Genomic DNA, 22,277 nt, shown 5'->3' with positions numbered 1-22,277 from the left:
GGGTTACAGGCAACGCGAGGGCCTTGATTACTTCGACACGTATTCTCCCGTGACGAGAATAAATTCCATTAGAATGATACTTGCTATAGCCGTGCTGCGGAATTTGGAAGTTCATCAAATGGACGTTAAAACCGCTTTCCTAAATGGCGAACTAGATGAGGAAATCTATATGGAACAACCCGAAGGGTTCGTGGTTCCGGGCCAAGAAAGGAAAGTGTGTAAGTTGGTTAAATCGCTATATGGTTTAAAACAAGCGCCTAAGCAATGGCACGAGAAGTTTGACCATGCGATGTTGACTAATGGATTTAAAATAAACGAAAGTGACAAATGTGTCTACGTTAAAGAAACGATAAACGGTTATGTCATTCTTTGTTTATACGTAGATGACATGCTCATCGTTGGTAGTAACGATCGGATGATCAAGTCTACCAAAAACATGTTAAATGCGAGATTTGACATGAAGGATATGGGTTTGGCTGATTTAATCCTCGGGTTTAGAATCATTAGAAGACCTAATGGTCTGGTGTTAAGCCAATCACATTATATTGATAAAATCCTTGAAAAATTTAACAAGGATAATCATCAAGGGACTAGGACGCCATTAGATCGAAGCGTTCATCTAACCAAGAACCACGGAGAGTGTATTTCTCAAGTAGAACATGCTCGGGTTATTGGTAGTTTGATGTATCTAATGAGCTGTACTAGGCCGGATATTGCCTTTGCGGTTAGTAAACTCAGTAGATATACGAGTAACCCCGGTGTCATGCACTGGACGGCAATAGTGAAGGTTCTGAGATACTTAAGGTATACTCGAGACCTTGGACTGCACTATGGGAGATATCCTGCTGTACTTGAAGGGTATAGCGACGCTAGCTGGATATCCGATATTAAGGACTCCAAGTCCACAAGTGGCTACGTGTTTACACTAGCCGGTGCAGCCGTTGCATGGAAATCCTCTAAACAGACCGTGATAGCTAGATCCACGATGGAATCTGAGCTGATAGCCTTGGACAAATGTTGTGAAGAGGCTGAATGGCTACGCCATTTTTTAGAGGATATTCCTAATTGGGAAAGACCTGTACCTCCAATGTGTGTGCATTGCGATAGTCAAGCTACAATTGGACGAGTACAGAATCATATGTATAATGGTAAGTCTAGACATGTGCATCGTAGACATAATACCATTAGACAACTTCTCACAACTGGTGTTGTCTCGATTGACTACGTAAAGTCAGAAGACAATATAGCGGATCCGCTAACCAAAGGGTTATGTAGAGTAGCTGTGGAGAAGTTGAGACGAGGAATGGGTCTAAAGCCCTTGGTATAAAGTTCTATAGTGGACACCCAACCTAGCTGGCACCTAGGTTCAACGGGACAACTAAATTATGGAACGGAGCGTGTCACTGTGGGGGTCTCAGATTCCCTACCACTTCTCGTTAGAAATAGTGGCTCCCGCACAAGGTTAGCATGTTAAATACTTTAGTGATTCGAATGTCGGTTGACATATGTAAGTATGCGGGATACTCGGGAAAGAATCACCTATGCGAGAGAGGAGTGAGGGTCGCTTCAAAGGAGAATTGACGGGCACAATTCTTCACAAACTCTTGCAGAACCAGGAATGGTGACCCACGACCAAAATGGACACAATCATGAGAACAAAGCATGGTTGGGAGGTTCCTGTGTGAGATATGTCATCGTCTACACAAACGGCAGTCTGTTCAAAGACATCGCGTTCTACCGTATAGTCAGTAGAGTAAATGTATCTTCACGAGGGAAGGTTCAAAGGGTGTGACCCTACCTATCCTATGCAGGGATCGACCGTTGAACACAGTTGTTTCCGTTTTAAAACTACTCCCGAAAATCAATTTTCATTCATGTGGGGGATTGTTGGAAAAATTAGCATAAAATGGCATATTAAGTGGCTATTTTGTGGTACAATTATCAGTGGGGTCCACTTCCGATTTGGGTCAGGTCAAAGTAGATTCGGATTCTTCGTAGTAAGACGAAGAGATTGATATATTGTACGCTCAAAACGGATAATGGGTGAATGAGATATTGATTCTCAAAGTAGACCCATTTAAGTTGGGAAATGAAGGGAAAATGTAGGACTTTGTCTCACATTGGTTTGGAAACAAGATTCGCCCCCCTTATATACATGAGCTCTTTTCAAGCTTGTAGAATTGTATAGCATAGAGGTTCTCTCGCGCGGGGGGGGGGGGGGGGTGCAAATCAAAATCCAACTAGAGGACATCAAAAAGGCTTGAAATCAAGCCCGAGCTCACCTGCGGGCACGAATGTCGTCCGGAAATGGGCTGGCCTTGCGGGCTAAGTTATGCCTAACTTCGGTATCTTTTTCCATCTGTTATAGTCACTTGGCTCGGCCAAAACCGAGAACACCACTCTCGTGCTACAGAGAGCACGACAGGTCGTGGTGCATGGCTCAGCCAAAACCGAAAACACCACTCTCGTGCTACAGAGAGCATGAGAGGTTGTGGTGCACCGAGAGCAAAATTCTCGTGCAACGGTGAACACGAGAGGTGTACTCTCGTATTGCACCATAGCACGAGAGGTGTACTCTCGTGGTGTACCACAGCACGAGAGTGTGAACTCTCGTGCACCCCAACGGTCTGAAACCCGAAAGTGCAGAAGATTAAACTCATCTGTTACGGAATTAATACTGTTTTAATTCCAATTTTTTAATTCTGAGTTTAATCCTACTTAGTGGTGACCGTTACAGGTGTTACACAATTGGTTTTAACACCAATTTAATGGCCATGTTGAATGCTATCACTCCAACATCCCTATATAAAGAGAGGTAGAAGCAGTAGCATTTGACACACAGTGAGAAACAAAAGGAATTCCAGTAGCTTTTCATCTCAAAACTCTGCTTCTACTCTCTTCTTTTAGCCAACCAGTGTTCTAAGCTTTGCTTTGTTTGCCGGGTTCCTTGTTTAGGTGCTTAAACAAGGAATCGAAGCACGTTTTATCCTGGGAAACCTAGGCTACAACACTCCTAGCACTTGTGGGAGGTAGCAAATAAGGTTTTAAGGAAAAGAACGTTGTGTTCGAACTCGTGCTAAACCTATACCCAAACACTCAACCTTTTCCTTCCCAATTTTCTGTTTTCCCATATAATATTAATCTTTCTGTAGGATTATTATTATTTTTGGGATTTTCAACCATATTACCCAACAATATCTACAATACAAGTGCGACCAACCAAATATATATATATATATATATATATATATATATATATATATATATATATATATATATATATATATATATATATATTTAAATACTACAGACTCTATTACAATGCAGTATCTGTTCATAACTAGTTTCTCAACCTTTTGAAGCACAAAAAGAGTCAATATCGCCACCACTGAGGCTCAATCCCACAACCTCCCATAATTTATTTCTCTATTTCGTAAAAAAAAAAAAAAAAAAAAAAAAAAAAAAAAAAAAAAATTAAAAAATTAAAAAATTAAAAAATTAAAAAATTAAAAACAAAATTATTTCTCTAGATTATTTGAGTGTATATTCTTCATTTGTTTTATGGTTTAAATATCTGCAGAGATGAATGCAGTAACACTTGGAAAAGAGGAGAAATTCTGTAGTAATAATGGATTGTTATGCATCGGCATTGAGTGTAAAAAATTTTGTAAAAAAATTCATTTTACTTATCGTCATCTATGTACAAAGGGGCTGCCTATGAGATGTTGCTGCTGGAGACGGAAGAAGATATCTCTAATGTAATTAAAAATAAAACTGTGTGCTTAAATAAATAATATTGATTATTATGTTATGAAATTAATATTTCTATATACCTATAAATTATACCTTTAAATAATTATACCTATTGTGGAATACCAAACATTTTTTGAATACCCCTGAACTTCAACCAAAGTCCCCCAAACCATCCACTGTAAAACACCGCCTCCCAAACCCTCTTAAAAGCTACTCTGGGTACAATACATTGTGCGCCCTGAGCGATTTCTTTTTTTTTTTTTTTTTAGAAATTCCGTTTTCCGCCATTAACTTAAAAAAAAAAAAAAAAAAAAAAAAAATCTGTTTCGTATGTACGGAATTGTATAGTAAAATACACATAAACTCCTAACATAATACATATAATCTAACATAATACATAATACACATGAACTCTTAACATAATACATAAACTCTTAACATTGTACACATAAACACAAGTGTTAAATAAATAAATAAATAAATAAATAAATAAATAAATAAATAAATAAATATATATATATATATATATATATATATATATATATATATATATATATAAAACAGGATTGGACGGACGGAACGGTGTCCATCGTCAATTCCCACCAACTTATAAAAACGTCGTCGTTTTGGGTCAGAACACACAATACATTGTGCGACCTGGTGCACGATATAACGATTGCTCAATCGTTATACCGTGCACCAGGGCGCACACAGCAATGTGCACCCCGCGCCTCCCAAAACGACGTCGTTTTGTTAAGTTGTAAAAAAAAAAAAAAAAAAAAAAAAAAAAATCCTCTGTTTCGAATGCACATAAACTCATAACAGAATACACATAAACGCATAACAGAATACACATAATCTAACATAAATACATAATACACATAAACTATAACATAATACACATAAACTCATAACATAAGACACATAAACTCTTAACTGAATACACATAAACTCTTAACTGAATTCACATAAATTCTTAATACAATACACATAAACTTTTAACTGAATACACATAATGGGGTTTGGTTAACATACTACACATAAACTCTTAATTGAACACACATAAACTCATAACACAATACACATAAAATTTTACTAAATACACATAACGAGGTTTGGTCTGTTTAGATGGACGGAGTGAGGTCAACATGAGGTCAGCACGCGTTTTGTGTCTGGGCGCACATTGCTATGTGCGGCGTGGTGCACGATATAATTTGCCACGATTGCTCTCCAGGTATCCATAAAATCCAATAAACCGCCACCATGGCCCATCTCCCTCAACTCGGCAAATTATTGTGTGGACCATGGTCCACACAATGTCATGTGAACCACAATAAAAAGTACATTTTAATATACTAAATGTACATTATTTTTGTATTGTATGTACATTAGACAATATAATGTATACTCAGTACAAAAATAATGTACATCCTTTGAATACAATGTACATTATTTTTGTATTGAATGTACATAATTTTTGTACTGAATGTACATTATTTTACACTATACAAAATATGGTCCATACAATTTATGTGGATCAATAATGATTGCCTCAACTCCACATGTGCCATCAATAAAATTGTTAGAATACTCCAGAACTTCAACCCCCATGCCCTCTTTGCAAAGCATCACTCCTCCCCTTACAATCAACTCCCATGCAGCCGACCTAACCCAACTGCCTTCTAACTACTTCGACTTTATTTTTATCACAATGTGTTTCGCAAAGAAAAACCACTTTAAGCCTCTTACGCTAGATGATATCCAGCAACACGCAAATAGCAATCGTTATACCTGCACCACGGTGCGTATAGCACTGTGCGTTCCGCGCCTCTCAAAACAATGTCTTTTTGATAAGTTATGTAGGGAGTTGACGCGATTATGTGTATTATGTTAAGAGTTGATATTTATTATGTTAAAAGTTTATGTAGATTATGTATTATGTTAGATTATATGTATTATCTTTTTAAAAAAAAAAAGTATGTGTATTTTGTTATACAATTATGTGTATTCTAGTATAAAATTATGTACATTTTTTTAACCTGAGATTTTTTTTTTAAAGAAAATTAACCTTCAACACAAGGTAGCAAAATTTCAAAAAAAAAATACACAAAAATCTGAAACGACATCGGTTTGCATCAAGGCGCACAATCCAATGTGCACCCTGGTGCAGGATATAAATTGCCCGCAAATAGCCAATGGGTTGTCAATCCCATGACAATTTCATGCTAAAAAAATTCATTGATCCTAGCGGGCCTGTGATGGGGCACAGTGACCCAGATCCCAATCATTATTTCATGGACCATGGTCTACACATTTGTGTGAATCATAAAAAAAAATATAAAAAAAAATATTAAAAAAATAATAATAATAATAATAATAAAGTACATTTTTAATATACTAAAAATACATTATTTGTATATATAAAGTACATTATTTGAAAGTACATGATTTTTATATATTATCAAATAATGTACATTCAGTATATTAAAAATGCATATTACATTCATGGTCCATACAACTGTGTGGATCATGGTCTACACAATAATTTGTCCCCAAACCCCTCAACTCCAATTGTTATGTTGTGAGCACGTGCTCACCTTGCATGGTGCGCACGAATCTATATCCATAATTTCTATACTGTAGATCCATAATTTCTAGACTTTTGGTGAGCTAAAATTTGTACTTTAGATTCATAATTTCTAAAACCGTAGGATCCATAATTTAAATACAGTAGATCCATAATTTCTATACATTAGATCCATAATTTCTGTACTACACTGATTTGTGAAAACATGGTTCAACAATTGGAATCTAAAATATAAATTTTAGCTCATCGAGATTCTAGAAATTATGAATCTACAGTATAAAAATTATGAATCTATAATATAAAAATTATAGATATAGATTCATACACAACATGTGTATGGTGGGCACGTGCTCACAGCATCATTTACCCCTCAACTCCGATCCATGTCAATATTCCCAACCCCCTCCGTAAGACAACCATCTTTTAACCCCCTACGCTTTTGATCAACAAAAACTACACCTTGTAGACAGCGCATCACCCTCGTCACATTTACTACCCCCCACTAACACCGTCACGTTACATCCACTCAAGTTCCATGCACGTTCCGTAACCCCTAGTCAACCGCTAACCCACTTTCCATATCTACTTTCCCACCCCGGCCTTCCAAACATAACAGGTTTCAGATTTCCGCACCCTTCACTTCTCCACGCATGAAGAGATAAGAGATTATTGACCAACCACCACTGCCCCACGGCGGCTGAGGTACGCCGGCTAGCCGGCCAAAGATATGACCTATATGGCTTCTCTCCCACAGTTTCACTGGATGCAGAATATTTCTCAAACAAATAATTACTCGGAGTATCGGGTTGTTGACCCATAGGGAAACGGAGCAAGCACTAACTACTAATCTATTCTTGAGATGCTAATCCTATAAAAAAAAAAAAAAAAAAAAAAAAAAAGTGATTGTTTGATTGTAAAACTAATTAAAAGAACAAGCTAAGGTAGCAAGTTGATAAAAACAATAGAGAGAGAATGAGATTTCTGGGATTCAAGTATTTAATCATCTAGTACCAATCTAAGGAACAATATTTAATTCGGGTTCAAGCAAGTGTTAGAATGTATACAAGGGATGGAAGGAATTACTCCCATAATTTCAATCCAAAAATAATGCGAGTGAATATTCATTCCTATATGACATAAACACTCAACAATTATATTTAAGAACAAGCATTCAAGGTAATTTCTTAACTAATATGGCATCTCCAATGTGCAATAGTCAAGAGTTAACTCCTTAACAAACATACAATCTCTCAAGGTGCAATAGTCAAGTGTAATTGTGGGTGCTCTTAAGTATGCCCTAACTCCCATTAAGAGTTCTTTTAAATTTAATGACAAATAAAAATGCTCAACAAGTAGTAGAGATACAATTGAAATCTTTTCTTTATTCTTCTCTCCCTTTTCTTGAAGTTCATTCTGCAAATAAGGTATAAATATTAATTAATAATTAAGCAATGTTGCAAAAATCGTGCCTAGGCGCCATTGCGCCGCCGCGAAGAAGGTCGAAATCGGCCATCTCCGCGGCCGGCCGCCTAGCCGGCTGAACCGGCGCTTTTATTTTTTTATTTTTTTTTTTTTTTTTGCGTTTTAAATTGCGAAAATTTCGGGAAGGCATAACTTTTGACATGGTTGTCCGTTTTGGACAATTTTTTTTTTCAAATCGCGTATTTTTTCGAGATCTATCCACCGCAAACAGCCGAAGGCGGTTTGGTCCACTAATTTCTCAAAAAAATGCTTCTTTAGCTCTTAATTTTAGTTTTTTATATATTTAGATGGTTTAAACAATCTTTTGAACACTTTTACAACCACTTTCGTAAATAGTTTCTAAGAAATAACTATGGAAACCTTATGTTTTATTACTAAATTTTAAAAAATTTTAATTTTTAATTTTATTTTTAATTAAAAAAAAAAAAAAAAAAATCGGCGCCTAGGCGCCCCCTTGGCGCCTAGGGGGCGCCTAGCGTGTTTTGCAACATTGTAATTAAGTAAATTAATTAAAGAGATGTCAAAACATTTATATGACTATAATTTTTATACCATGATTTCCTTTACATTTAGAACGGATCAATTAAGTTTTATTAGACTTTTTTCTTGATGCCCTCCAAACTACAACATCTGGCCACTCATTAGAATTTTTGTATTTCTATAAAATATATAGAGAATAAAGAAAACAAAAAGAAATAATTAATTGAAAATTTTGTTGATAAAATAACATGAATTCCATTTTGAGTAAAGAAAATTTTACTTTTACCATCTCATATGTAATTTGTACACAAAAATTCAAACCATTTACAATAAAGTATAGTTGTTTGCACTCATCAATCAAACATATACACCCATCACATGATCATGTTAGTTTTGTAAGAAAAACTGGATCAATATTAAAGGATAGATCATTGACCAACTAGTCTAATAAAAACATTAAATTGCAGTTTGATACTTAGCAGAAATCAATTTTAATTTAAGGACAATAAGGAATTGCATTAATTAATACGGAGTATTATAATTAAAACGTAACAATTTGATTAACATGTAAAATGACCTATAAGGACATTATATTAATACAAAATTAAATAAATAGAAACAATACAAGAATATAATAATAATAATAATAATAATAATAATAATAATAATAATAATAATAATAATAATAATAATAATAAATAGAAACAATACAATAATAATAATAATAATAATAATAATAATAATAATAAATAGAAACAATACAATAATAATAATAATAATAATAATAATAATAATAATAATAATAATAAACAATATATATAATAATAATAATAATAATTAACAAAAAAAAAAAAAGACAAAGGGAAGCCTGCGTGCAAGCTCCCCTTTAATTTGTCTCATATCACCAAAAAACAAAAGAGGGGCATTGAGGCTCCTTTGTAAAGTGAAGCCTCGGAGGGGTATTGAAGGCTTCTCTATTTGAGAAGCCTTGAAGCTTCTAGAATGTTTAAAAAAGAAAACAAGCAAAAAACTTGTATTTTATATATTAATATATTAATGTTTATCAGGGGTGTTTTGGAAAAGGTTAACATTGTCTCAAAATGTCAAATCTCAAACGTGACTAATTGCATTGCGGTTTCAACGATTTGGAGCTAAAACGTTACTCTAAACCGCTGATAACTAAACACTAGAATCAGCGTTTTGACAAGTCAAAAAGCTGATTTTACTCAAATTCGCCAAAAATGGCATATCTGTTGTTATCCAAACATGCCCTTTGCCTTCACAGGTAGTATAGTTGGAATTCTCAGGTAAAAAATTACACCACATGACGCAGGATCGTATCATAGGGGTAAATTCTTTTTAAGCACTAGACATTGGTCTTCTTACATAAGAGTACGTTTGTAAGAGATTTAAAGTTTGAGACCTCTGGTTAAGGGTAAGAGACTCAAGTCATCTCATTCCCCATTCCCAAATGTGAGAGATTGAGACTCAAGTCATCTCATTCATATTAGAACTTTATATTTTATCAGTAGTCAAGCACAAAGAGTCAATGCCCCCACACTGGGTTCAAACCTGAGACCTCTCATTTGAGAAGCCACAACTATGTCGCTCGACCACAAGGCCTTTGGCACAAGATCAGAATATAATCCTTCAAAAAATCACAATCTTGTTGAGCACTTTAGCATCTAACCATTACTCGGCTAGATCTCTCTTTTATAGTCAACAAACTTTGTGAGTTCATACACTTTCCCAACATTGAGCACTAGATAGCACTCAAACAAGTTTTAAGGTATGTCAAATGGACTGATCTAGATTAAGAATGCCTACGCGGTGGGGAGGGGTTAGGGAATGGGGTCTCCGTCCCCGTCCCCAAAACAGGTCCCCATTCCTCATCCCTGTCCCGTTCCCCGGCGGGGATGGGGAACCGTCTCCACGGGGATTTTCGAGGACGGGAAATTCCCGCCCCTTTTTTGAATTATGCCAATAAAAAAAATATATATTATGATATTATCAAAAATTTAAATTGTTAAGCCTTCAATCACTTATATGATTCCATGTCTCACTGTACACATAAACAAATTAGTACACATACTATCTAAACTCACACTCTCACTGTATATAAATTAGTAAATACAAAATACAATTCAATTACTATCTAATCTGCTGCTGCAGTGCTGCATAACCTGTTATTGTAATGAAAACTAAACATTGTTGCAATATAAACACAGAAGACAGGAAAGCTGAGATTTGCAGCCGAAAGCTAACAGAGAGAATGGAAAGCCAAAAATTTTGATCATCTGAAAGGAAGGCATTTGATTGCAAGGAGCCAAAAAGACATTCTGTAACATAATGCCCTTTGTTTGAGGGGTGACAAAGAATCCAATACAAAACACCCAAAAAAAATAAAAATACAAAATACAATAACTAAATCTGAAGTGAAATAGATAAAGAGAACTTATTCTCAATGCTTCCTAGTTCAGTAACTTCGGTCTTAACATATATTACAGTCAAAAGTTTACTCTAAATATAAATTACTAAATACAACTAATCCATACTGTGATTACTGTCTTACTAAATACTAAATGCTCAACCAAAAATATAAATTATTATTAAATATTATTTACCTTGTTTACAGTCGGCAGACAACTAGACGAGGAGGACTGGATGGGCAGAGAGACAGACAACCAGAGAAGCAGACTCGCAGTCTCGGTGAGGGAGTTGGGATGGTGAGGGCTCTCAGTTAGGGCCAAAAGCTCCTCCCTCACAAAATTAGATGAACACATCCATGGTAACAATGAGAAACAAAGAAAGCTCCACAACCCATCACTCAGTACACATCAAGCATTGTGAAATTACCCGGGGAATGGGCGCCTGTCCTTGAAGAAGCCTGAAAGATTGGTTCTTTCTCAGAACTACCTGAGAGGAATTAAAATTACAACTAAAAAACAATTTATTGGCTAGTACTTTCCTGGTGATATGGCTAATCTGCACAAAGAAATACAAGTTAAGATCCGAAGAATAGGATACAGGAACCCCATCATTTTGCCTCACTATAAATTCAACCATTCTTACAATAATAGCCTGTGTAGGCTTTAGGACAAATGTTCATATGCAAAATGATCCATTTACTGTGTGAACAAAGAACACCAAACAAACAGCAAAAGATGCACTACTCCACTCTAAACTTGCAAATAAGTGTTTGTGAAGATATATAAGTAGTCAATTCAGATAGAAAGTTATAAAATGCTCCCTCCCACCCACCTGGTTTCGGAAAAATGTTATTAAAACAGACAATGTGTGATACAAAAAGGTTCGATAGCATATAGAATTATGTGAGAATTGAGATATACAACTTGATCATGAAGGTTTATCTATTTTAATGGTGATAGCATTGTGTCTCTACCACGTCAATGGAATAAAAAATAAGCAGCTATGGGTCAGGAAATTCTCACAACCATCTTGTTCTTCTTTCCTGCAGACAAAAGCAGAACTTTTCCATCCACAATATCGTCCTCCTCAATCTTCTTAGCCTCACTATCAACTCGGGCATTGTTCAAGTAAAGCCCTCCTTGCTTGAGCATTCTACGCGCAGCAGACTTGCTCTCGAGCAAACCACTAGAAACAGAAAGATCCAAAACCGAAATACTCAACACCTGATCAAAAGGCAACGAGCAGGACGGAACATCACTGGCAATTCCCTCAATGGTTTTCCAATCCAACTTAGTATCTGCATTGCCAGGCCTCAATGCCTCTGTAGCCTTCAGGGCTTCATCCAACCCCTCTTGTCCATGAACAAACCGTGTAACCTCCTCGGCCAACCTACGTTGTGCAGTGTTAGGAGCATAACCAGGATTCCCCATTTGTGTTTTGAGCTCCTCAATCTCTTCAATGGTGAGAAATGTAAGAATCTTGAGAAATCTCACCACATCAGCATCAGGAACAGAGAAAAAGTACTGGTAGAACTTGTAAGGTGATAAGAGGGAAGGTGAGAGCCATATTGCTCCTTCCTCGGATTTCCCAAACTTGGTCCCATCACTCTTGAGGAGAAGTGGGAATGTCAAACCATAAGCCAAAGAAGCTGCTGCTTCGGTCTCCGAAGATTTCCCGATGATCCGGCGAATAAGGTCTGTTCCGGCTGTAATATTCCCCCATTGATCACTGCCCCCAATTTGAACCGTGACACCTTCTTTTTCGAACAAATGCACAAAATCATAGCCCTGCAACAACTGGTACGTGAACTCTGCATAGCTCATTCCTTGCTCCGCATTTTCCAATCGCTTCTTCACACTTTCTTTCGACATCATAGTCCCAACCCTAGCGAACCTTCCCACATCTCGCAAGAAATCGAGAAATTTCACGTCTTTCCACCAATCATAGTTGTCTAGGATCTGAATGTTGGAGGTGAGGTAAGATGAATCTGGAGAGAGCAGTACTTGCCGAATGTTCGCAGAAATTCCAGTGATGTTGTGATTCAATGTAACGTAATCGAGCTCCGGCCGCTCTACGCTCTTGCCGGAGGGGTCACCAATGCGGCCAGTGGCGCCGCCAAGGAGAGCGACGACTTTATGGCCACAGCGAAGGAACCAGGAGAGAACAATAAGGCCAAGAAGGTTTCCAAGATGGAGGCTTTCAGCCGTCGGGTCAAACCCACAATAGACTTTGAGGGGTGGGAGATTCGGATCGGAGCAAATTGAACGGAGGTTTTCGCTAGTGACGGACTCCAGTAATCCTCTCTCCTCTAAAATCTCCACCACGTTCCGCCTTCGCTGCCGCTGGTCGGATTCCATCTCCGGCTCACTCTTGAGCTGGGGAATAAACTGGGCGGAGGAGCACAACGGCGATGAAGAATAGCAAAAGAGGCTGCTGCGGCGGCGGTGAGAAGTGAGTAGTCGGATTGGGAATTTTTGGATGAAAAGGGGAGAGAAGTGCCTATGGGCGCCATTAAGAATAAAGGTTCTGACAGAAGCCATGCGTGCGTTAGTGTTATCTGCACACTAAAGAGTTTTGTGGATAGCAGCAATGGAGGATACCAATAGGCGAATTTGTAGCTTAAGTTATGATGTTGAACTGCAGTCAAGGGAAAATAAAAAATAAAAAATAAAAAATAAACATTAGAAAACCATAATTTAGCAGGAAAAAACAAAATCAATAATTGACCTTAAGAAGCCAATCAACATATAGCCTTTTTCCCGCACTCAACTCATCCCTTCCAAAAAGATATCACATCAAGGAAGGTAAATGTAAGCCATTTGGCTCAAAAAAAAAAAAAGAAAATACAATACTAGAAAAGAAACCATCATACTGTATCTGCAACAAAGAGCCAACTCAGAAGTCATAATGGCCCTGCAATGTTCATTTGAAGAAAAGTACTTTTTTCTAATCGAAGTGAATTATCTCAGAAATTTGAACATAATCTCAGTATACCAGGTACTGCCTCTCCGTTAGGGCCAAAAGCTTCTCCCTCACAAAATTATATGAACTGATCCATGGTAACGATAAGAAACAAAGAAAAGCTCCACAACCCATCACTCAGTACACATCAAGCATTGTGAAATAGGGATGACAATCGGGCCAACCCGCTCGGTTTCGGGCAAACCCTGTCGGGCTTATAAGTTATTTTATTATTTTATATTCAGGTTCGGGTTAGCCCTAACCCTAAACCTCGGGTTGCCGGGCTTATCTAGCGGGCTAAACCATCTTAACTAAAACTGAAAACCGAAAATGAGTACTTACATTCTATAGAACAGAATGACTGAGCACATTAAAATTTAAATCAAGTAGTAGAGATTGCAAATATATTTCTAAGAATTATTATTTTTTTATCCAAAATAAGTTCACTAGTTAAAGTTTAATAATTAATTTAACTTCAAATCATCATTTCCAGTTTATTATAGTAGTAGCGAGTGCAGTATTATTCTAGTTTTAACTACATTTTAGCAGAAGAGCTCTTACTGCTCTCTATACTAGTTTTGTGGTTCTAGGAAACAATATTCTTTATGGTTAAATATGTACATTTGACATTACATGTTCTGAGAGCTTTATGGCCTAGAGTGTTTTTGGTTTGTGACTTTCTTGGCATAAAATAAGAACACTTTATGCATTTTGTTTGCAGCTTAGAAACTTGGTGTGGGCTACTTCAAAACATGATGTTAAAACACCCACCAACCCACTACAACTTCCCACAAAACTTCAACCATTTCCAGAGCTTAATAGTTAATACCCAAATCTCTAAAACCCCAGAAAGCACAGAATTACAGTTTAATATAAGTTTTTTAATTACAAATTACAAAATACACATTCACAATTTAAAGCATTCAAAATTTTCAAGCAAGACTCAGGTACGCACAGGCAATTTAGCCGGAGAAAACACAAGTATGGTTTATCCGGCCAAAAAAAAAAACTGGAACTTACCCAGTTATACACGGCGGAGAGCAGCAGGTTCACACGGTGAAGGAGAGCGGCGGCGGGCAGCGGCTGAAGCGGGAAGATAAAGTGAAGCAGACGGCAGTGAGCAAATGAAATAATGAATATGGAATTGTGAATTTGTAAATGAGTGAAATAGGGGTGGCCCGACAGGTAGTTTTTTTTTTTAGGCAATCTAGGCATTTTAGCCTTTTTTTAGGGTAGTTTTTGTTTTTTTTTTGGTTGGCCCGACTGGCTGTCTTAGCCGCACTCTTTCTTCCAGATAGGGACGGAGCCAGGATTTCTATTGAGGGGGCGAAGAAGCAAAGGTAAAATGAGTTCAAAAATGTTCATCTATGTTAACTTCAATACGAGGCCCTCTACTTGACACTTCGGGACTACTTTGACTAGATGAATTCCCAAAAGTTGATTTTCTTTTGAAAAAAAATTTCATAACTGAATCAATAAAATACAATATAACTAAGATTTAAGAAAATTAACCAAAATCATACAGCCAGTAATAATGTATTATGTATATACAGAGTTACTCACTTACTCATACAGAATATTTTGAGTAATTAACCAAAATCATACATTCATACGTTAACCAAACTCTGTATGAGTAAGTGAGCTACTGTATTTTTTGAATAATTAACCAAAATCATACATTAAGTCATTAACCAAACTCATACAAATTTACTGATTTAGGAAAATTAACCAAAATCATACTTCATACAGTAAAATGATACAGAGTTAGTCTAATTCATACAGTAAAATACAATTAGAGAATTGGACTATACGTGTGTATCTTGATTAACTATCAATCTATCATACATGAATTAGTCTATCATACATTCATAGATGAATTGGTCTTGATTAACATTAGAGAAATTAGGGAAATTAGATGTCTTGATTAGGGAAATTAGGGCTAAGAAAAAGCTTCATGTATTCAATTGCCCTAATTCATGCATTCAATTGCCCTGCTCATACTTCATACAGTAAAATACAATTGCCCTAATTCATGTATTCAATTAAAATTAGAGAAATTAGGGCAAAGAAACAAACCTGAATACTGAGAGGAGACCAGAGGCACTGCCGGCGGTTCTTGCTGACCGGCGGGCGGCGACTGAGGGCTGAGGGGGTTACGGCGGTAAGGCGGCGAGCCGGAAGCGGTGAAGCAGCGACTCCGGCGACTCCAGTCTCCAAAGCTCTGCGTGAACTGCTATCTAATCTAAATGAAAAAAAAAAAAAAATTATATATATAATATAGGCCCAAAACGACGTCGTTTTGGGACTGTACGATTTTGGGCAATAGGGGCAGCCCACCTCCGTCCCTGCTTCCAGACTGGGTCATTTCCAGGTAGAAAATGTTTGCTGCTGTTTTGGTTCTTTTTCTTTTTCTTTGCTATGAAATTTGCGACCATTTCTTTACTAATTCTTTGCTTTTCGTTCGATAATCTCGTCTCTTGATGATTCTTCGTGAATTTTGTTGTTTTTTCATTGATTTTTTCAACTTCTTGTGTTCCCTTAGTCAACAATTTTTTGATAGAAAAGAATTCACTTGTAGTAAACATCATGGGTGGACGAGACATATTCTTACAATTATCAAAATATACTTGGATTTAGCAGCACTTGAATGAAAATGCAAACAAAAAACTACATTGAACAAAAACACCAAAAATCATAACTAAATTAAATCACAAAATCATTTAGAATGAAAAAAAAAAAAAAAACAACAACAACAACAACAACAACTATAATCAAGGACCATTTTGAGTATTAACTCATTAAAAAATTGTCTGAAAAAATTAGTGAATAGGTCGCCTGTTTGTTAGCAAAGGCAGTTGTTTTTATGTCTAATCATGTTGAGTGGCTTATTATTCCACCTACTGTTATCTTTGGTGTATATATATTAAATTTCACATTGAAGGCATGAAGGATATCCCCTTTTTTTTATCCCACATAAACAGACAAATACAGAGTTTGAAATCAGATATTGCTAATTTGCTAGCAACGCGGACTATAGGTTTATGTAGGCTTTCCATCTATAAAGCAAAGAGTCATGGGATGATCCAAAGTAAACCAAGATGAAATACGAAATGAGTTTTAGTCCTAATGAATGATATGTATTATAAGAACCCATAATCCATAGAGTCCATCAAAATGAATCCCTGTCTTGCAGATTCCTTCTCTTGTGGATCTTGGATTGATATGTTTGATCATTGCCCTTCAGCTCCAATTTTGATGTCAAACTACTCTTTCCATTGCCACTTTTGATTTTAGTATAGATCACTGGAGCATTGACTCTGCCAATGGTGGGGTTGCCTTTACTCACCATCTGCACTGCAGCAAGGGATAAAAATGCATAGCTTCAAAGGCTTTAATATCATATTGGTTGTTCAAATTCTAAATGGTGTACAAATTCTTACTTTTTAATTGCAGCAAACAAACTAATAAGCGGAATTAACAAATTATCTCAACTGTGTGTGTCAATTGTATCTACCAATTTTAAGACTGCTCATGTAGTCATGTAAGAGATGCAGTAATCATTTCTAAACATGTGCTTGTATCAGAGTCACAGTTGTAAAAATCGGCATAGGCACCCCTAGGCAGAGGGTATTTTACTCTAATGTTGGCCAACTAGGCAGCCTAGGCACCCGAGTTGGTCAATTCGGTGCTTGAGTCGGTCAAACTAGGTGCCCGATTCGGTCAAACTAGGTGCCCGAGTCGGCCAACTCAGCCAACTTGGCCGAGTGTTTTTTTTTTTTTCCTTATTATTATTACTCGGCCGCCCCCTCGGGCACCCGACTAGCGTCTAGGACCTTCTACAACATTGATCAAAGTTTCAAGTGAACAGGAACTAAAATAATTCCTCTTTCCCCCCTCTATTGGTAAAGCAACTACAAAAAGCATGCTGCCCAAGGATGGTTAGGAAGCATGAAACAAGAAGCTGGTTATTGGATTGAACTTGGATGTGGGGTGAGTCTAACTTGTAGATAGAACATTAATAAGGTAGAATGGTCTTCTTCAAATCATCAATATAGTCTGGATGATATGCTATTGTTCTAATGATGGGTACTTTATGCTTGGGTACTTTGATGATAATATAATCTATATTACATTCTTGTAATCTTTGCACACTCTGTCATGGAGAACTCAATGATGGATCAGTATTACTATCAAAATTATGATAATAACATAATACACTATTTATTTCATCTTTCTCAAATCTCCAAAACCAAGAACCTAAGGACAAGTATTTGAAAGAAAAATCTGAGTTCTTTAAACTGTGTTGCATCACATTTTAACCCCGATTATCAAAGCAAAGGGTCTAACATCAAGCAAAAGATGAAGTCTAGTGGTTTTCATGTTTTTCACAAAACAGAGGTTATGCTAAGGGCAAAGGCCAAAGCTGGTGAACTACCAAGGGTATATATATAAGCCAAGTCAAGGTGAAAAACGAGGAACACACAGAGACTTCACTACATTACACTGATATATTTTTAAACCTATCCTGCAATCCACTCTCTTAAATTTTGATTTAGTACGTAAGATTTTCTTTAATTATTTGCTAGTTTTCTATTTCGTGGCTTAGGAACTAGGATTCACTGTACAGTTTCAGTACTGGGTTAGCCACTTAGCCCAGTCCTTGTCATGCTCAATCTTAGTTCATCACAAATATTTCCAAGTAACTATCAAGGCATCAGTATATGTAAATGTGTTCAAAGATCAAGCATTCCAGTGACTTAAGCTACTTGAATGTGCAGTCCGAAATAAAAACAGTAATACTTAAAATTACTGCTAACCAGGGAGAAGCTAATTTCACCTCAGACAAATTCTAATTTAAGAACAGAAACATATACCAATTCACACAAATCCGATCTAGTCTAACAAATTTCTGAGTAGCTGGCATTTTCATTTTACAGTTTACAGAGTATTTGGCAATTTCCAATTACAATATCAAGATCAATGAACATTCAACCACACCAACACATATATAAACATGTATATGCACAGAGCACAAGAAATTTCACACAAAAACGCTCGATTAAAGAAGCAATCAACTGCGGCGTAGATATTTGGGATTTGTTTGTTTACCTGGACTAGAGAAAAACCACAAGATGATAGCAGACAGTACTAACACAACTGGAATGAGATGGACGGCGTTCTCCGCAAATCTGAGGCGGTTTCTCTCTTTCTTAGCTACGTGAGATTGGGGATTGTACGTCGGCAGCTCATCCGACGCGCCGGTGGACGGCGACTTGAGATTCGGAGATGAGAAGGCGGGCGTCGGAACTGCTGCGGAGTGAGGGAAGAACTCGTCGGAGACTCGGCCGGAGCTCGACGAGCGATACATGATCGCCGGTTTTGGGTTGGAACGCAGATGAGAAGAGCAGTGGAAATAGTTGAAAATTGGACAGTGGGTTTTGACTATTCGTTTACGCGGGTTAGGGAGAAAAGCATTAAAAATATATGCCGTAGTAGCCGCCACGACGAAAGAACGCTTTTTCGTTTTCCCGTTTTACGTGTTTCGTCAGGTCCTTCAACGGTTAAACCTTGTGAATAAAGTACTTCGATCCGTAATATAAGAGAGTTGTGATCATTTAATCTACTGATAACTTTTTTCACAATTTATTATAAAGTCTGAATTGAATTCTTTGCGCGCATATAAAAATTAAGATTTAATCAATAAATTAATTATATTATTTACAATTTACCTCCATAGTAGTTTTAAGAAGAGATCCTTTAGATTTAGAACTAATCTGGTGAAATTAAAATAGGGAAAATGGTCAAATAGGCCCTCAAACTTTAGCTTAAAAGTCAATTATGCCTCTAAACTTTTTAAAGGTGCAATTACACCCATCAACAATTCATTTAAGTGCAATGAAGCTCAAACACAAATTAATGACCTGCTATCACATGTCATTAGGGTTCAGGCCACCTTCCGGCACAACAAAAAAAAAAAAAAAGTGACCGACGAAACTTTTGACAAAAGAAGTGACCGGCAAAATTTTCGACAAATCTGGGTCGGTTGCTGGTCACCTTTTTTATGTCGAACCCTAATAACCTGTGATAGCAAGTCATTAACTTGTTTTGGGGCTTCATTGCACCTAAATGAATTGTTGATGGGTGTAACTGAACCTTTAAAAAGTTTAGGGGCCTAATTAATTTTTAAGCTAAAGTTCGAGGGCCTATTTGACCATTTTTCCATTAAAATAACTTAAGTTTATAAAAAATTAGGATTAATTATCTAGTATAATAATGGTCATCACATAAATTAATGATCTTGATCTAAAGTCTAAACAAATGATTTCACCCTTTCAAAAAAAAAAAAAAAAAAAAATGATTTCACTTTGACCCTGTTTGGTAAAAAATTGACTTATAGGTTAATTTTGGCTTATTTGACTACTATTAATTGTTTAATTTAGTTAAAATATCAATATTTTTTTTTGAAGGAGTTAAAATATCAATATAAGTGTTTGGTTAATTAGCTTTTTGTAACTCCAAAATGCTAAAATTCAAAAATTATTCCAAACAACTTTTTCAATTAACTTTTTCAGAAAAAAAATTATACTAAATAGCTAATTTACCAAACACTTTTCTACAACAACTAATGTTATCAATTAGTTATATCATCTAATTAACACAATCAGCTATCAACCAATTACTGAATAGGTTCTTTGTCTATGCAACAACTATTATAGTGACTGCAATGTGAATATAATAACTTTTAATAGTATTGTTTGAAACATGCATGCCGCATGGGGGCATGGGGCTTTTAAGTATAGGCCGATTTCTTCTACAATCTTGAGTATAAATTTAGTCCGATTTAATTAATATGACTATAAAGTTAGTTGGAACATAGCATTATTATTTCATCAATCATTATACAATACAATTTAATACTAAGTAATGTCCGCATGACTTAGTTTAATAGTTCAGTAGGTCGTATTTGGAATAAGAGACTAATGTTTGAATCTCGACAACGATCAGGTCGGAGTGTGAGGAGAGTAAATGAGTAAATATGCTAACTCTAAATTATTCTAAATCTACCAAATAAGATTATAAAATCAATAATCATATATAAGAGGAAATTCTCAAAAATAGTTTATAGTTTTTTCTCAAATTGGTTCTCTGATTTTTAATTGAACCAAAACTGGTCCTTCAACTATTAGATTTTAAGTCAAATCAATCTTTCGTTAGTTATGCGTGAACTTGGCCGTCAAATTAGAGGGCAAAACAGGAATTTTACATTGTATAATGTTTAGACTGCCAGCGCCTTTGATTTTTCTCTCAAATTAGCAAATGAATTGTATAATTTACTGATGGCAAAATAAAATTTAGAGGAAATTCACAATTTACAATTTACTAAGGGTTCTTTAGGCTTCAGCAATTCGTCCGCTAATTTGAGAGAGAAATCAAAGGCTCTGGTAGTCTAAACATTATACAATGTAAATTTTCTGTTTTGCCCTCTAATTTGACGGTCAAGTTCACGCCTAACTAACAGATGATCGATTTGGCTTAAAATTCAATAGTTAGAGGACTAGTTTGAGTTCAATTACAAGTCATAGGACCAATTTGAGAAAGAGTCATAGTCGGAAGATCACTTTGAAAATTTCCTCAATAATCTCATATATTTTGTTGCGCACCTCTCATGCCACCGTGCTCGCATAGTCATACCTCTAGGACCCCACCATAACGGGCAACAATATGAGTACGTCGATCCTTGGGCAGAGGCCTTCTCTCCTAGCACGAGGGCGTGCTAGATGTTGGGTGGGGGAGAATGTCACAGACTGTTTTTCCGTGACCGTGTTAAGACCCAAAGATGGAAACGGCCAATTGGTTAGCTTGCCATTTGGGTGAAGGAGACGTCAATAGCGTTAAGGTTGTTCTGCCTTAGACGCTAAGGTCTGACCGAGTTAGGCACGCTGACCCGATTAAGTTTGGGGAGTCTGTCGCTAGTCTTAGACTTGACTATGAAGGGGAGCGATGCTATTCGAAGGGCACAACTGGTTGGGAGCTATTGCCACTCCCCTGATGAGCCCATGTCAAAGCAAAACCAGTGTGGCACGTATGTGGATAAGGCTGGTCTGTGAGGTATGAGGGGCCGGCTTCGAGACGCTGCACGGACGTTGTGCGCTGCGTCGGATTATATGCCCGCGTCAAAGTGATATAACGGGAGTTGTGAGTTTGCGACCCATTAAATATGTGATATATAATAAAGTACGGTTAATTTTAGTTTGTTTATTGACAATTTTTTTGTTGTTGTTTAAATTGAATTTTTTTTTTTTTTTAACTTTAATCATTAGTCATAAATTTGATACGATAAGAGAATTAGTTAAGAATTAAAAGTGGTAAACTATTGCTGGTTGTAAACTATTTCCAAACCCCCTCTTAGGCTTGGCTTCTGATTGTAGCATATTTTAACAAACAAATACTTAGAGTATCGGGTTATCGATCTACAGGGAAGCGAGGCGTATCAAGCACTAGCTACTAATCTATTCACGAGAAACTAATACTATCGAAAAGGGTGTTTGATTGATTGTAAAAGTAAAACTAATTAAAAGAGAAC

At 36.5% G+C, this 22,277-nt stretch overlaps 2 protein-coding genes across 5 annotated transcripts; both read right to left on the bottom strand.

Annotated features, from left to right (window-relative positions):
- Positions 1 to 11,306: 11,306 nt before the first annotated feature.
- LOC109185400 (tyrosine--tRNA ligase, chloroplastic/mitochondrial) lies at positions 11,307 to 15,932 on the bottom strand. 3 transcript variants are annotated; one of them, XM_019335412.1, is made up of 3 exons: positions 15,770 to 15,932; positions 14,714 to 14,776; positions 11,307 to 13,369 (listed from the first exon to the last, which is right to left on the bottom strand). In XM_019335412.1, the coding sequence occupies exon 3, from the start codon at positions 13,270 to 13,272 to the stop codon at positions 11,740 to 11,742; it is 1,533 nt and encodes a 510-aa protein (XP_019190957.1). In that variant the 5' UTR covers positions 13,273 to 13,369; positions 14,714 to 14,776; positions 15,770 to 15,932; the 3' UTR covers positions 11,307 to 11,739. The 3 variants fall into 3 exon arrangements, with proteins under 3 accessions (XP_019190957.1, XP_019190958.1, XP_019190956.1); XM_019335413.1 differs by lacking the exon at positions 14,714 to 14,776 and having other exon boundaries at positions 15,770 to 15,929; XM_019335411.1 differs by lacking the exons at positions 14,714 to 14,776; positions 15,770 to 15,932 and adding an exon at positions 13,460 to 13,522.
- Positions 15,933 to 16,707: 775 nt separating this feature from the next.
- Positions 16,708 to 19,268, bottom strand: LOC109185335. 2 transcript variants are annotated; one of them, XM_019335308.1, is made up of 2 exons: positions 18,803 to 19,268; positions 16,708 to 17,047 (listed from the first exon to the last, which is right to left on the bottom strand). In XM_019335308.1, the coding sequence occupies exons 1-2, from the start codon at positions 19,059 to 19,061 to the stop codon at positions 16,863 to 16,865; spliced, it is 444 nt and encodes a 147-aa protein (XP_019190853.1). In that variant the 5' UTR covers positions 19,062 to 19,268; the 3' UTR covers positions 16,708 to 16,862. The 2 variants fall into 2 exon arrangements, with proteins under 2 accessions (XP_019190853.1, XP_019190856.1); XM_019335311.1 differs by having other exon boundaries at positions 16,708 to 17,042; positions 18,803 to 19,205.
- Between the last annotated feature and the right edge of the window lie 3,009 nt (positions 19,269 to 22,277).

This window comes from Ipomoea nil, unplaced genomic scaffold (assembly GCF_001879475.1).
Source record: "Ipomoea nil cultivar Tokyo-kokei standard unplaced genomic scaffold, Asagao_1.1 scaffold1317, whole genome shotgun sequence".
NCBI lineage: Eukaryota > Viridiplantae > Streptophyta > Magnoliopsida > Solanales > Convolvulaceae > Ipomoea > Ipomoea nil.
This window is presented reverse-complemented; position numbering and strand designations above follow the sequence as displayed.

Excerpts from the sequence above, each read along its gene's own strand:
- LOC109185400 (XM_019335412.1), bottom strand. The coding sequence starts at position 13,272 with ATGGCTTCTGTCAGAACCTTTATTCTTAATGGCGCCCATAGGCACTTC.
- LOC109185335 (XM_019335308.1), bottom strand. The coding sequence starts at position 19,061 with ATGTATCGCTCGTCGAGCTCCGGCCGAGTCTCCGACGAGTTCTTCCCT. Across the intron at positions 17,048-18,802 it reads GTGGTTTTTCTCTAGTCCAG|TGCAGATGGTGAGTAAAGGC; the intron begins GTAAACAAACAA and ends CCCTTGCTGCAG.